The sequence below is a fragment of the Trachypithecus francoisi genome, unplaced genomic scaffold (assembly GCF_009764315.1).
Source record: "Trachypithecus francoisi isolate TF-2019V2 unplaced genomic scaffold, Tfra_2.0 Lachesis_group1, whole genome shotgun sequence".
NCBI lineage: Eukaryota > Metazoa > Chordata > Mammalia > Primates > Cercopithecidae > Trachypithecus > Trachypithecus francoisi.
The window spans coordinates 54,861,229-54,878,418 of NW_022681454.1; the positions used below are offsets into that span (position 1 = coordinate 54,861,229).

Sequence of the window (17,190 nt, forward strand, 5' to 3'; positions counted from 1 at the left end):
ACTTCAAACTATACTACAAGGCTACAGTAACCAAAACAGCATGGTACTGGTACCAAACAGAGATATAGACCAATGGAACAGAACAGAGTCCTCAGAAATAATACCACACATCTACAGCCATCTGATCTTTGACAAACCTGAGAGAAACAAGAAATGGGGAAAGGATTCCCTATTTAATAAATGGTGCTGGGAAAATTGGCTAGCCATAAGTAGAAAGCTGAAACTGGATCCTTTCCTTACCCTTATACGAAAATTAATTCAAGATGGATTAGAGACTTAAATGTTAGACCTAATACCATAAAAACCCTAGAAGAAAATCTAGGTAGTACCATTCAGGACATAGGCATGGGCAAGGACTTCATGTCTAAAACACCAAAAGCAACGGCAGCAAAAGCAAAAATTGACACATGGGATCTAATTAAACTAAAGAGCTTTTGCACAGCAAAAAAAACTACCATCAGAGTGAACAGGCAACCTACAGAATGGGAAAAAATTTTTGCAACCTACTCATCTGACAAAGGGCTAATATCCAGAATCTACAAAGAACTCAAACAAATATACAAGAAAAAAAACAAAAACCCCATCAAAAAGTGGGCAAAGGATATGAACAGACATTTCTCAAAAGAAGACATCCATACAGCCAACAGACACATGAAAAAATGCTCATCATCACTCGCCATCAGAGAAATGCAAATCAAAACCACAATGAGATACCATCTCACACCAGTTAGAATGGCAATCATTAAGAAGTCAGGAAACAACAGGTGTTGGAGAGGATGTGGAGAAATAGGAACACTTTTACACTGTTGGTGGGATTGTAAACTAGTTCAACATTATGGAAAACAGTATGGCGATTCCTCAAGGATCTAGAACTAGATGTACCATATGACCCAGCCATCCCACTACGGTATATACCCAAAGGATTATAAATTACTCTACTACAAAGACACATGCACACGTATGTTATTGCGGCACTATTCACAATAGCAAAGACTTGGAATCAACCCAAATGTCCATCTGTGACAGACTGGATTAAGAAAATGTGGCACATATACACCATGGAATACTATGCAGCCATAAAAAAGGATGAGTTTGATCCTTTGTAGGGACATGGATGCAGCTGGAAACCATTCTTAGCAAACTATCACAAGAAGAGAAACCAAACACCGCATGTTCTCACTCATAGGTGGGAACTGAACAATGAGATCACTTGGACTCGGGAAGGGGAACATCACACACTGGGGCCTATCATGGGGAGGGGGGAGGAGGGAGGGATTGCATTGGGGAGTTATACATGATATAAACGTCATGCACATGTACCTAGAACTTAAAGTATAATATAAAAATAAAAAAAAAAAAAATAAAAAAAATAAAAAAAAAAAAAAAGATGCACCCACATCACTAACATGGAAGAAAGTACTGCATACTTGACAAAGAAGAAATAAGAATAGAAAAATCATGGCCACTCTCCTTTATTTCTGTGGTACCTGATGAGAGCTGTAGGCCTCGGTTTATAGCCAAGTGAGGTGTGTCACTTGTAGGCAGTTCTATGTAGATCTTCATCCTCCCTGTGTCCACGTGGAGGCCATCAGTGAGAGAGAACTGGAACTCATCCATGTCCATGCCAGGGACACCAGGCACATACCCAACCAGCCCAGCTAGGATGTCCTGGTAGGTGAAGGTAGAGCCCTGGGCTAAAACTCTCCCATTCTCCAGAGGCTCAGAGGCAGTTTGCCTCTGGAGCAGATGACCTGAGGAAGGAGGTAAAGAAAAGTAAAACAATGGTAGAATATATATCATTCCTGTAGGTATATATATACACACACACATATAATGAGATATATATATATATATATCATATATGTATATATGATTCAAAACATTGATTTTTCCAAGTGGTATGAATCTGGGTAGAATGTCAAGTGCCTCAGAGGCTCTTAGTGCCAACAGCTTAGCATTTTACATATAAGCACAGGGTGCTGCTCTGTGGCCTCATATACAAATAAAGAAGACAAAGTCCCACTTATCCTAGTTTAAAAGTCTCTTAAGGAGACACAGATGGATGTGGTAATATAGTGACTTACAAATCACATCTTCCTCCATGAATTCAAACTCACTTCATTATCTAAATCTTATTTTTTCTTTCTGCAAAGTGAAAATAGCACTCTCTTCACTCACTGTCTTTCTCTTAGGGCATCTAGAGTGAACGATGGGACTATGCTTTAAATTCCTTTTCAATTAAGAGAGACACTAAGCATCTTTAGATTGAAGCATATATTTCTGTTTTCAAGGGTCATGTACCGCATCAGGACAGTCAAAGTGCTTCATTCAAGAAAGCGAAAGTGAATGGAAGCAAGTTAAAATACAATGCCCAACATTCTTTTCTGTTAACCCTTTATCTACAGCAACAATTTAATCTCTAAAAGGCCAATGAGCATTACGATGAATTCAGACACACCACTTGCATTCCAGAGCTTTAGCCAATAACTGGGGAGATGGCTCTTAAAAAAAGAAGTAGGTAGAAGATCCCAAAAGTGGTTTTTGCATCCGGTTTAAATTAGAAAAAGTGCTTTTTTTTTTTTTTTTCAAAAGCACAAGTTCATAAAGACATCTAGTATGCGTCTACAAGGGTACATAAAATGGCTCAAGATTATCAAACACTGATGTCTACCCTGAGAAGAGGATATGGGAACTCTGAGAACAGAATAGGCAAACTCTGAAAGCTTTTTGGCTTAAGGTTACATAGAAAAGCAAAAAAAAAAAAAAAAAAAAAAAAAACAGCTGAAATAAAACTTCAGAGACACCAATTAACTGGGATTGAGGTTTCTTAAAAAACTGATGTCTACCAGGACTCCAAAAAATATTAGCCAGCTGTGAATTTGATTATACTTTGATGCAAAGAATGTACCATATACAGGAAAAGAAAAGAAATAATCAATTGAAATATATGTGTTTATTCTAATAGCCCATCAGGCATCTCAATTAAAAAGCTTTACATTGCAGTTTGTGCCCTACCGTGGTCAGGCTTTCTTGTCAATGCAAAAATGAGCTCATTATCTGGGGTATCCATGTCTTGCAGGTTCAAAGAAGAATTGCTTATCACCACTCCTGAGCTCAGCTGTACTCTAAGGGGCTGCAAGGTCATCCTGGGAGGCTCATCATTCTTCCTCTGATTAAAGCATAAACTATTAGATCTCACACAGATATTTAAGAAGAAAGAAAATGCACATTATTCAGAGACAGTATCATTGCTACAGAAACGCTCACTGCCAAAATAGCATTTAATGTGTCACCATCTTTACTTCCCAAGCAAAATAGTTAGTTTGAAAAAGAGAGCAAGTCCAGGCAACAAAATGCCCCCTTCAAAAGAAGCTATGAACATTTCTTTAAAGTTTTCTCAGATATCTTCCATAAGTACAATGACCATATTTTCTAGACCAAAAATATGGATATGTGCTTTGACAAGTACAAGTATTAATATATTTTTAAGATAAAAGACCATACTAATTGAACTCAGAACTGTCTTAGAAAATGCTAAGCATATCACAGTACCTGTAGAAGGACACTATATTTGAAAGTGTGGGTCTCTAAAGCTGTCTCCCTGCCCTGGTGCCAGCCCCTTTCCACCACTGACCCTTAAGAGTGCTGAGGGTTCTTTACATTTTATTTTCCCAAGGCAGAGGGTATTTCATTCTGAGATTTATCTTCCCCCTCCCCCATGTCTCTCTCTCGGTAGAGCAAGCCTGTGTAGTTGCTCAAATGAGAATAAATACAACATCAAGGAACACATTTCTTTGATGTTACAATTAAGTAAATAAATGCAGTAAAATAAGAAAAGGCAAATACGCATATGGAACCAAAGATAATTTCAGAGAAAAATAGACACATATAAGTTTTTATTTAAATATGTGACTGGCAAAGCATCTCTGACCTTCACAAACTGTTTTGCATACCGAACAAATACATTTAATCCTGAAATGGAAATTTAGATTTCTAACTCAAGCCTTCTCCAAATGCCAACCTTAATTCTACAACTTTCCTGAAGGCTATATTTTAAAAATGACCTTCAATGTTGAAGGTCAAATCCAATCTTCTTTGCTTTTGAGTCCCTATAAAGAAAGCTTTCTAACGGTATGAAATATTGTGGTCAAGGGCTCAACCTTTCCAACTTCCAAAGACTTTACCTCAATGGTGATATTGATGCTGTGGATTTCTGAACGACTGGTTCCATCACTCACATAAAAACTAAAAATATCATGGGTTGGCTCAATGCTTTCATGAACACTCTGAAAGTAGTAAATGTAGTTTTCCAGGACGTCTTGAACAGGAAATGATGCCTCTAGGTCACTGGTAGTTTCAGGGCCAAAACGATCACCTGCATCAACATCAAGAGAGCATGTTTACCTTGATCTATCAATTCCTGCTTACTAGGCTGAACCAGAAAACAAGGGATCATTTTCAGCAAAAAAAAAAAAAAAAAGAAGAAAGAAAATGTGTTTGAGGATAAAGTTGGGAGAGTGGGAAGCACAAGACTAGGAACTGGAAGGCCTGGGTCAGATCCATTTCCTCACTGACTATTTCTCATCTATAAATGGATGTACTTGCTCTGCCATTTCCAAAAGGAATCAAATGAGATAATATGCAAAAAAACTTACAATAATTTATATAACATAGAACCACTGGTTGTTCTATTAGGAGTCTCTGATCATAACACCTGTTACTAGGGCAAGTGACAATACAGAAGCAGAGATTCTACCTTAAGCTCCAGCCAGTTTCAAAACCATTCTATGTGGCATATCCTGCACGAGGCACCCTCTTTCACTACATAAGAAAATGTCAAATGCACATCTTTTAATCTAAAAACATCTGCAGTGTTAACCATATATCTTTTAATCGAAGAAACATCTGCAGCATGTTTTCATTGGCCCTCCCAGTTTCTTAAGGGAACCTCTGCATGGGTCAGAGCCCAGCCCCTGGGATAGAGCACCAGGGCTATTGTGATGCTACAGGACCATTCAGCTTAGGTACCATTCAGATACTATGATGCTCAGGTGGGATTCAGGCACTGAGGCACTTGGCTACCACCATTCAGATACTGAGATGCCCAGTTACCATTCAGAACTCCACAGAAAATGCTGGCTCAGATTACCCCTCTCATCCCAACCCCAAACACTGCAAAAGGCCCAGAGGAAGAGTAAGCAATATCTAAATGATAGATGTCTTGTCTTTTACTTGATTTTAATTTAAGTCTAATTGATTGATTTGAAATTGTCACCACAATGTTATTCTAGAGAGAGGAGAAAAAGAAAACCCTTGTGTCTTCAAACATTCCCTGGATATACATCAACACAGAAAAGTGCAGCTAGCAGATCTAAAGGCAACAGGCTTTCCCCTTCCCTTCTCCATGATCCTTTGCAAAAATCACATAATAAATTAAAAGGCTATTAACTTCCTAAATTGTAGACAGTGTCATATTTATTAGAAATCATTTGAAAGAAGAGCTCAACACAATTTTTTTTCTTTAATGACATGAATTTTCTTAAATTTTACCCCTCAGATTTTATTCCTCTAGGCACCAGAAGCTGAGAGAGGTCTAAGCGGCCAGCGACTCAATAATCACTAGGATATACAGTTCAGGGTTTCCAGAAGGAATGGCTAAAATTCCTTCCAATTTTTACTTTTTTCTTCAATGTATCACTCTAAACAGGAGAAATGCAGCTTCCTTATTTGAGTCAAAAATAGCCTAAGTAGTAGCTGGGCATGGTGGCTCATGCCTGTAATCCCAACACTTTGGGAGGCCAAGGCAGAAGGATTGCTTGAGCCCAGGACTTGAAGACCAGACTAGGCAACATAGCGAGACCCTGTCTCTACAGAAATTACCCTCCCCCATATTTGCCGGGCATGATGGTGCATGCCTGTAGTCCCAGGTACTTGGGAGGCTGAGGTAGGAGAATCACTTGAACCTGGGAGGTCCAGGCTACAGTGAGTAGTGATTATGCCATTGCACTCTGACCTGGATGACGGGGCGAGACCCTGTCTCAAAAAAATAAAAAGCCTGAGTAAAGTAAATGATGCCTAAAAATATGTACAAATGTAATAGTGCCTCATTTCAAATCACTGGAGAACAAGCTATTAAACAAGTGAATCTCTCACTGAAGCTTTAAGCTCCAATCCTTTCCATTTAAAAAATGTTACCTTCTATTTTTGACATAAATCATTCTTATTAATGTGCTACCTGCTTTCTTAAACAGAACATATGATGTGCAAATTAAATAGGTGTTGATGTACACAGGCGATCATTGTGAACATCCATTACTGCATAGCACTGGAACATAGTGAGAGAATCAAGGAGGGTCCTGTCTTGTTTGTGCCAGTCCTGAATGAATTCAGCCTCCATGCCATTAGATTTCATATCTAACAAAACAATTACTCTTTCTTTTCTTGGTGAAAACTAAAAGCTGGTTCTTTTAACAGTTTTTAAAAAGATGCTTTTCTGATCAGCTAGGTTCTGAATTTAGGTAGCTAGTTTCTTTTCTTTTTTGAGGCAGGGTTTCCCTCTGCCGCCCAGGCTGGAGTGCAGTGGCATAATCACAGCTCACCACAGCCTCAAATTCCTGGGCTCAACTGATCCTCCTGCCTCAGCCTCCCAAGTAGCTGGGACTACAGGCATGTGCCACCACGTCCAGCTAATTTTTAAATTTTTATTCTTTTCAGTGGAGACAAGGTCTTGCTATGTTGCCCAGACTGTTCTCAAATGCATGGACTCAAGCGATCCTCCCACCTTGGCCTCCCAAACTGCTGAAATGACAGACTTGAGCCACTGTGCCCAGCTGCTAGTTTCCTGTACATAAGCCACACGCAGCTCTAAACAGAGGCAGAGGAGCCTCTCCCATGGGGCAAGGGATGGGGTCTTCAGTTAATATACCTTGTGATAATTATGTTACCCTCCTAAATGCTTTTTTGTTCCTTTCATGTTTATAGCAATATTATTGGAGAGCAGCAGTTCTCTAAGTGTGGTCCTTGGGCCAGCAGCAATGGCATCACCTGTGAGCTAGTGAGAAATGCAAATTCACAGGCTCACACCAACCTCCTAAAACAGGAACTCTGGGGTTGCTGCTACAGGAAACTGTTTCACAACAGTTTCAACCCTCCAGGTGATTCTATTGCACCTTAAAGTTTGAGAACCACTTTTTAGAGACACTGAAGCTTGCCAGAAATTTGACTTCTTAGCCAGGGGATAGTCCTCTCTATAGAATGTCTCTGCACCTCCATGTATTCAGGTTGACATAAAATCATGTTAGGAAGGCTTAATAAGAAACTACACGGAGAGAAGGGGTGGTTGGGGTAGATATCCTTTCATTTCTCACCTTCGCCTATGAGCTTCCTTCTGCAAGAAAGGCCACTTCCCCTCTGCCCAGGGTGATTCCTACTAGCCCTTCAGGTCCCAACTCAAATGCCACTTCCTCAGACTTTTCTGCCTTCCCAGGCAAAAGTCATTGCTTTGTCCTACTTACTCTCTCAGGGCTTTGCTCCTTTCCCTGTCCTGGCATTTGTCATTTATTGTAATTTGTCAGTCTTCCTATCTGTCTCCCACTCAAGGCACATGAGTCTGTGTCTTATCCTTACATCGACTTTATCTAGCACAAACATTTGTTGAAATAAACCTAATTCTGCAATAAACAGATCTGAGGCACACGTTGAAAGGCAAGGTGGGAAAAAGACTCAAAACTTCTACAGGAAAACATGAGACTATTGCTAAGTGAATTTCTGGTTACCAGGCTCAAATCCCAGGCCCCATGCTGGCCCCAGACACCTGCAGTCAATGGCCTCTCCATGGGAGCTGCTAGCTGCATGCCAATTAGAGCCCAGCGCTGGCGCTCAGGCAGCTCCGTGCAGGGAAAGCAGCACAGCAACCTGCCATGAGCTGTCTCAACTGCCAGTCACAGCAGGTCTCAGGGGGCCACGGACAGTACATACCTTCTTGCCTTTCCTCCTCTGTGATAACCACCAGAGTGTTCAGGGCAGATGGTGGAGGGGAGGGCTGTGGAAGAGGGTGTCACAGACAGACAAGCTTGCATTTCAATTCATGTCATATATGTAGAAGGAGCTGAGACAGAAGCTATGGTTCAACTAAACTGCAGCTGCCTCACAATAAAAGGACAGGAATTTTTACTTCCTAGACACTCAGTTCTAAGTGTAATCCACAAGCCGTTCTGCCCCATTGCTGGCATTCCAAATCCCCTTTCCCTGCTCTATTTTTTTCCATAACATTTATTCACCTTCTAACATCACACACAATCTTCTCATTCATTAGGTTTTTTATTTGTCTCTCCCATCCCCCCAACCAGGATTGAAGGCACCGTGAAGGGAGGGGGTTTTGTCTATTTATATATCCCTAGTGCTTAAATAAGTGCCCAGTACACAGAAAATGCTCATTACATTTTTGTTGAATGAATGAAACCTTCCTTCCTTCCATTTTTTCAAAATGGTTCCCCTCCTCTGTAGTTCTCCGTCTCCATGTTTAGCTGGAAGCAAGGTCCTCCTCCCTCTCCCCTTCCTTCTCTCAAGGTCCTGAACAGTTCTACAGGAAGTGGTACCTGTTCCTGTGTTCTCAATGCAGCCATATTTGGGCAGAGCACTTAGTTTAATGATGGCATCTCCCTGGAGGTTGTCATCATCATCAGTAGCAAAAAAATGGTGAAATGAGAGTGGGGCTCTCCCTCCCTCGTCAACCTAGGAAAGAAAAGAATGTAGACAGTCCTTGGTGATTTCACATAGCCACAATAAAAAAAGAGCTGGATTGCAAAGTGCTGCCTGGATGACCTTCTAGCACCAATGCCGCTTCTTTGAGGAGGCAGACCCTCTACAGACGAGATGAGGAATGTGTATGCTGCTGAAGCCAGGCAATCTTTTAGTGCCTCTCAAAGCTATAGTCAGACATGATGACTTCTGTATCTCCCTTCAAAGCTGCACTTCATTCAATGATGGATCTGGTTATAAAGCAGCTCTAGCCCATTCTAATCACCCACCTCAGTTCAGCTGCCTGCTAGGATGGCTGCCTTCCTTCCATATCAACATTCAAAAGCCCACAGCTAGAGAATGATAGATCCAGTTGTCCTGCAGATACTGTGAGGGTGACTGTGTCCTATAGGCATTCTCATCCAGAATAAAAGTCCCGTTTGTTCTTTTATATTATATATTTGTAGGTGTGTAGCAAGAAAGGTTCACCATATCTGAAAGCTAGTGCTTATCTTAATGTCAAGGAGGAAAATAAATCACTATAAGTAAAAGCAGTTGCTCAAACTAATTTTTTTCCTTTGGGGTTCTATTTTGTATGCTAACCCCGCAACCTGAGCCTGGTGTTTTTCTCTAGCCTGCTGGAGATGGTCAAGCATTTCACCCTGAACAACTCTTGGCTAACTGGAGGAAGATCTATAAATTATAAAGGGGAAGGTCACTCTGACTCTGGCAATGGGGACAGTCCAAATGGCTTTTCCAAGATTTTATGTAAAAATGGAAAAATGGGAGGAATATCAGAACCACTTAGAAATAACTTAGTTTTATGAATTTTCAGTTGCTCAACAAAACCAGAAAAATTCCTGAGCTTTTGGCATTATGGTATGTACATACAGCAGGGAGGAAAGTAAATTAACTTTTGAGAAATCCCTACTACGAACTGGGTACTGTACTAGCGGGTTTCCATACTATTTTATTAATCATTAGAGAAACTCTTTATGTAGTAGAAAATGATAATATTTTAAAGACAAGAGCCAGGTATGGGACTACAGGTCCACAGTCTCACTTTCTAGGGAGGCTGAGGTGGGAGGATTGCTTGAGCCCAAGAGTTCAAGTTCAGCCTGGGCAACATAGTGAAACCTTCTCTTTTAAAAATAAATAAAAAATAATAAAAAAAAGAATTAAAAAAAGACAAGGAAACAAAACATAAAATAAATAAAAATATAAAAGACAAGAAAACTGAGGCAAAGAAAGATTAAGTGTATGGTCCGAGGTCACTCAGCTGATGAATAACAGAACTGGTACTTGAACTCATGTCTGGGTATTCAATGATGAGAATGCATTGTATTGCTCTGCCCATAAAGGAACTGTCAGTATTATTTACAGTGCTAAGTAGTAACTTGATTTAAGGAGTGATTCGGGGGCATTGTCCAAGTTTTAGTTGCTGCCAACATTAGATTGCGAACTCTTCAAAGATATATTCTTTTTTAATTTTTATTCCCAATACTAACAACATCTAGCATGATGACTAGCACATAAATATTTGTTGACTAAATAATGCAGATATAATTATTTGATCTTCTGCATATTTATTTTCATACTTAGAAAAACACGATTGAAAACCATGCATATCTTGATACCACTGCCTGGGTATTTTGGGGGAAATACCTGGCAGCTAGTTTAGGCAGAAATCCTTCATTTACATGACTATTGATTCTAGCTCTCCATAGTACTCACTGTTCATTGATTTGAGAATTGTTTACCGTGATAAGGTCAGCAAAAGCAATGACTGGAGGTGGATTTTCAGCAGGAGTGATCATGATGGTAAACATCTGATTATCCAGATGGTTGTGGTCCATGTCAGAGACAGAGAAATAGAAGCTATCAGTAACCAGATGACCATCTGTTTCAAACACAGCTGAGTATCTATAAAAAGCCAAAAAGAATAAAACAAATAAGCCACGATGACAAGTCAGGTAAGATGGCTGCATCGTTGTTTAAAAATGGGGCCAAACCAATATACTCTTTCAACAGAGGTAAGACCAGTTGCTGAAATATTTTCATATAAGTTTTTAAGAATCTGTCAAATAATATGAAGTGATTACGTACCTGATTTTCTTGTTATTGATGTCTTCCATTGTGAAATTGGAAAATTCTGAGAGTTCTTCCACCTCAGGTCCTGAGGTTCTTAAGAGAGTACCATATGTGGGCAGATAATTTAACCGAATCCAGATCTCTGGGTCGGGGGAAGAATCATCCTAATCAGGCAAATATGAGGCAGGACATGAATGCACATTTGCAGGAATAAACACTTCCAGTAGCTAAAAATCTATTAGTACTTCTCTCTCTGCTAATTGGAAAAGTCTCTTTCCCTTTGTCATAAAGCAACATTATTTCAAACTACAGTAAAAATCCCAGTGTTTATTCTTCCCCAAATTCCTCTTTGATAACATCTTTTTCTAAGAGTAGCTCAAGGTAAGAGAAGGGAAATGTACTTTACGTACGTGGCATAAAACAAAGAGATGCCTTATTGTTATCAATACCATAAAAGCTGTACAAGATTTTATTTTTAAGCTTTTAGTAAAAAATAAAACTTGATTATCTGTAAGTCATCAACCTGTAAACACAGATGTAGGATTTTTCTAGAGTTTCTAAGAATGGTTTGCTTTTAAGAAATAGGCAAAATTTCTTTATAACATATAATACAATAAAAATTCCATGAAACAGAAAAAAAAGTTATTTAGCTTAACCAATGGCTCGCTTTAAGCAATATTCAATATGATAAAATTTTAAATCAACAAAAGAATGTATGAAGTCATGGATTTCATTTTATCAGCACCGAATCTATAAATGTTCACTTCCAAGATGCCTAATCTTCACAAAGACCATTTCTCTTTCCTTCTACATTGTTTGTTGAGAAATAAAAATGACTTTCTCTGTTATAACATGGACAATAACAATGTCTTAATGAACAATGTCCTCTTCAAGAATATTTTTGGAAATATCTGGGAGGCAGGCAACATCTTCTTATAAAGTTTCCCTGAGTCATTCAGTTTTTAGGGCTGTTGATTGTGAAAATGGGGGCATTCTACCCTTTACCACATCAACAATGAAAATTAATGTTGCATGGTCACTTGTGCTTTCAAAAGCAAATTTTCATGCTATGTTGTACAGTTAGTTGAGGTATAGGATCAGGAATGCGAGCACAGACACCAACAGGGCGGGGGCCAACAGGTTTTAGTCTGTTCTCATTTCTATCCCCAGAGACCTTTTAAAGTTAGTAGTTCAGAGTCTCAATTCAAGATCACTGAATTTTCCATATTTCCTCATATCACTTGACACTAGCAAGAAAGGAACCTAAAATTCATCAAAGCTGCAAGACTTCAGAAAGTTTTCCCTATATTTACGTTCTTTTAAACATTCTCCACATGGGTTATCAAATACAATATGTAGACTCCAAAACACTGCTTCCTAATATTACTGTGCATTCCCTCTGAGAGAGACTTTTAAAAAGAATTTTAAGGTGTTGTCTTCTGAACTGCTGATAAACTACAAGGACAGAGCTCCTGGCTCCTAGTTAGAATGGATAACTTCTAAATTTCACATTGACAAATTTGACCAAAACACTGCTTTATTTCATGGCAGGCATATCTTACTATGTATTTCAAATCTCATATAACTGCTAGGTTTGAAAAAGTGGGAAATCAGCTAGACTTTTTTCCTGAAAGTACTGTCATGATTTAAAGAAAATCACTATTTTAAGATATCCCAGATATTGGAGGTACAAAAAAATGCATAAGAATACAGACCTTGCTCTCATGTAACTTTTCTGTTCAAAGACCTTCTTATCCCTTTTGTATTAATTTACTTTTTCATTTTCTTTTTATTATTTTTACATCAATGAACCCATCATTCAACACGAGGACTAGAGCTTTGAGAAAAACTAACATTTTATGTATGTGGCCCTTCTTCCTGTCTCTGGGCCTCCCATCACCCTAAATCTCGTTTCTTATTTTCTTGAATTTTTAAAAATAGCTCGATGTATTACCACAGAATACATATTTTTAGTTTTTTTAACTTAGAAATATGAAGTTGACTTTACCCTTTTGCAATTTATTTTTTAAACTCAATATTAGACTGCTAAGATCCATTTATATTGTTGGACGTCACTATAATTAATCCGTTTTGAGGTTCGCTAATATTCTGTCAAGTCGGTAGACCACAAGCTATCCATTATCTTGTGGTGGGCATTTGGTTTGTTTCAATATTTTCACTGTTACAAATAGTAGTGCTATGAACATTCTTGCACAAGTTCTTTGCTGTGTATGTAAAAGTTTCTCTTGGGTAGTAATCTAGGAATCGAATGGTTAGGGTATATGAATAATTATCTTCACATGGTAATGCCAAATTCCTTCCCAAAGTGGTTGATCCAGTTTACACTCCCATCAGCGTGAATCCATTGCCTTCCCCACGCTTGGTATAACATGGTATATGGTTTTAATATGCTTTCCCTGACCACTAATGAAGGTGAATATCTCTTCACATGTTTACTGACCACCCGGGTTCCTCTTCTGTGGAATTCCTGTTCATGTCTCTTGCTTATTTTTCTACTTGATTATATTTTTCTTCTTGATCTGTAGGAGTGTTATATTTCCTTTGTTATTTTTGGTTATATATTTTGCAAATATTGTTTTATTGTTTTCTCATTTGTAACCGGCCTGTTTGCTGCCTTTATGGTGTGTTTTGATGAACACAAATTTAATTTTTAATATAGTAAAATGTACCAATCTTTTATAGTTAGACCTTTTTGTTTCTAGTTTAAGATGTTCTGCCCTTCCTTAATATCCCAAAAAAATTCACTTATATTCTACAAAGATTTATAAAATTTTACTTATGGTTTTTCAGTACTTCATCTGTCTGAAGTTAATATCTGCATATGGTGTGAAGCAGTGTACAAATTCCTTTTTTTGTCACATATAATCATTTTGTGCAGATCCACGTTTTAAAGAGTTTCTCCTATTTCCACTTCTCTGGCTTGCTATTGCTGTTTTTTTTTTTTTTTTTTTTTCTTAAGACAGAGTCTCACTCTGTTGCCAAGGCTGGAGTGCAGTGGTGTGATCTTGGCTCACTGCAACCTCCACCTTTTGGGTTCAAGCTATTCTCATGCCTCAGCCTCCTGAGTACTGGGATTATAGTCGCACACCATGACGCAGGGTTAATTTTTGTATTTTTAGTAGAGACAGGGTTTCACCATGTTCCCAGGCTTATCTCAAACTCCTGACCTCAAAAGATCTACATGCCTCGTCCTTCCAAAGTGCTGAGATTACAGGCATGAGCCACCGCGCTCAGCTAGCATCTCTGTTTTATATTACAGTTCCATGTGTGAGTCTGCTTTTGGATTGTCTGATATATTCCTCTGCTACACTATTTTAAATGCTGTATATTTAATACATGTTGGTATCTGGTAAGGTAAATCCCTTTGCCCTCCTACTATTCTTTTTCAGAATATTCATCATTTGTTTTTGTTTGTTTGTTTGTTTGTTTTTGAGACAGGGGCTTGCTCTGTCATCCACCCTGGAGCAAGTGCAGAGTGTAGTGGTCCAACCAAGGCTCACTGCAGCCTCAACCTCCTGGGCTCAAGCAATCCTCCCACTTCAGCCTCCAAGTAGCTGGGACTACAGGCATGAGCTAACATGCTTGGATAATTTTTGTATTTTTGTAGAGACAGGGTCTTGCCATGTTGTCCAGGCTGGTGTTCTTTCTTACATATTTTAGAATCAGCTTACTAAGATCCATAAAAAGTCCATTAGGCTTTTGATTGGAACTGAATTGAATTGAAAGATTGTTTGGCGAGGGAACTGATCGCCTTTTCAATATTAAATGTTCCTACTCATGAATATGGCATGTCTTTTCATTTATTTAATACATTTTAAATGTCTGTCAATTAAGTGTTATAATTTTCCTGTAAAAATACTGCCGGTTTTTGCTAGATTTAGACCAAGGGACATGCTTTTTTCTTAATGTTGTTATGGTAAGATCTTTTTAGTTACATTTACTGGCTTTTTTCTTTTCTTGCTTATATATAGAAATGCTATTGCTGTCTGTTGATCTTATATCTGGCCCCTTGATAAATTCTCCTTTTTTTCTAGTACTTTTTGTCAAGAGATTCTTTTCTACATAGTCAGTCATAGCATCAATTTTCCCTAGAAGTTACGTAACTTTTGCTACATTTACTCTTAGGTATGTAATATGTAATGTTAATATACACAGAATAATATTTTGAATAATTTTATTTTTGGCTGGTTCATAGAAATGCTATTACTAAGATTAATTTTATCCTCCCCATATTACACATGAGAAAACTGAGGCCTGGAGAGTTTAAATAACTTGCTAAGGGTCACGATGCTAGTAAGTGGTGAGTTTGGATTAAGATCCATCCATTCTAACTCCAGAACCCATACTGTTCTTTTCCTGTTTACTCGCAGCGCATAGGAAACTGTATATATAAAACCACTGCTAAGAAGCACATTACACAAAATCCAACTTTCGCCTTTTTGTCTCCTCCAACATCGTATCACTCTCTTCCAGTTAATAACACTTAAACTAAGAACAGACTCATCTGTTCCTAAACCTTTATACTCTGCCCCATTTGTGACTAGGATTTCAGATGGTTTTTCCAATCTTTCTAGATGTTCATGGAAAACTTTCTAACTATGCATATCTGGAAAAGTTTTTCCATGACTCTTAGTACAAAATCCTTCTACAACCCTCAGAGAAAGTTAGTGTATAACCTACCTAAGTCTTCAAAATGTATGCTATGCTTTCAGCAGGCTAGAATAGTTCTTTTGGAGTTTTTCTGCTCTGGTGGGTAAATTCACATTCAATCAATTTCTGAAAATACATGTTCAGTTGCCAATGGGCTTGCAATTTGATATGCAGTTTATAATATGCAGTTAATGGGCAGGAACTGCTCCTGGAGCGCTATTTTGGACTGTGAAACATTTTTCAAGCCTTGGTGATCTACTGATTAAATCTGAATTCATACATTTTTATGAATTCACGAGTTTCAAAAGATTCAAAAGACCATAACTTACAGTAAAAAGCACCTCTCAATTAAAAACAAAAAACAAAATCAAAGCTTTTCTGAAACTAGAGTAGACCCGTGAGAAGAATTAGGGTGGAATGCATTTTCCCATAACTGAAGAAAGGACCATTTGAGGGGAAAATCTGCGTAAAAGCAATTGTTCCCAGGCCAATGCTTGATCTTACATGCTGCTATTCAGGACTACATTTTATAGTGAGATTCTTCAGCCCAGAAAAGGATTACTTAAAAGTATATGGCATTAAAAAAATAAAAGTCTAGGTGATTAGTTAGAACTTTAAGATCAGTAAAGGAAAAATTCAATATGATTAGCATTCAGATAATCATTCTTCCTTTCAAGGCATTGTAAAAACTAGTCATTATTATGTTTACATAGAGAGCACATATCTGCTTACAACATACATAACTGCAAAATAAAATTAATCATCCTCATTATCCTTAGCTCCTGAGGTAGAATCAAAGGAAGAAGATGAGTTTAATTACTCAGGATCACTTATAAAGTCAGGGCCAGACTGGGAAACAAGCTCGAGTCCTTGATCCTCTCCTTGGCCCCCCAATCACACTGCATCTTGTGGGGCACGAGAAGGAGGGTGAGTCAGTGAATTGGCTGGGAAATCTGACAGAGAGGCACTGCCGCAGGGATTTTTCAGCATTCCATCTAGACTAGACCTGAGACAGAAACTGATGACAAGTGGGCTTTCTCTCAGGGGCCATGAAACATCATTACCTATTAGTCATTGATCACATAAGCTCTAAAATGTTCTTTTCCTAAACTTCTCATTGGAAATATAATAGATGGAGCTTAAACAATGGGGGCTTGGGCTTTTACAACACTGGCCCCCTTTCCTGTTGACAATCACCCATCCCTACACATACTCATTGTGTTTTCTCATTCACTTGTCTGCTCATGAGACACTAGGAGAAGCAGGATAAAGAGTGTAACTACTCCTAAGAGTAGAAGGTAGAGAAGTTGAGAAAAAGGTTCTTTACATGACCATATACCAGCTGCCCCAAATATTCAGCCATGGCGTTGCTGTCCAGTCTGCCCCATCAGAAGGTGTGGTGGAGAACAAGTAGAGCAAATGGAAGAACTTACCACGTAAGCAAGGTGTGACCTAGTGATTATGGCTGTGCTTTTACTGGCAACAGTAATGCTTAGAGAGGAGCCAGCAGCCAGTCGAGGCCCTCGGTCTTCTGACAGGGACACCTCTACTCTCACTTCCAGCATTGTCACCGTGAGGCCATCTGTGACTGAGATCTCCATGCTGTCTTCCCGGGCAGAGGAACCATCATGTATATACTGCAGAGCATTTTTCTCAATATCCTCATAGGTGAAAGTGTCACCTTCCAAG

At 38.7% G+C, this 17,190-nt stretch overlaps 1 protein-coding gene across 1 annotated transcript in view; it reads right to left on the reverse strand.

Moving 5' to 3' along the window:
* FRAS1 (Fraser extracellular matrix complex subunit 1) overlaps nucleotides 1-17,190 on the reverse strand; it is a 478,911-nt gene that overhangs the window by 105,931 nt on the left and 355,790 nt on the right. Inside the window, exons 38-44 of the mRNA XM_033214331.1 lie at nucleotides 16,935-17,182; nucleotides 10,846-10,994; nucleotides 10,500-10,662; nucleotides 8,598-8,733; nucleotides 4,185-4,375; nucleotides 3,016-3,169; nucleotides 1,488-1,751 (exon numbers count right to left, since the gene is read on the reverse strand). Coding sequence (XP_033070222.1) covers nucleotides 1,488-1,751; nucleotides 3,016-3,169; nucleotides 4,185-4,375; nucleotides 8,598-8,733; nucleotides 10,500-10,662; nucleotides 10,846-10,994; nucleotides 16,935-17,182 — 1,305 coding nt within the window. The remainder of the gene's footprint in view (nucleotides 1-1,487; nucleotides 1,752-3,015; nucleotides 3,170-4,184; nucleotides 4,376-8,597; nucleotides 8,734-10,499; nucleotides 10,663-10,845; nucleotides 10,995-16,934; nucleotides 17,183-17,190) is intronic.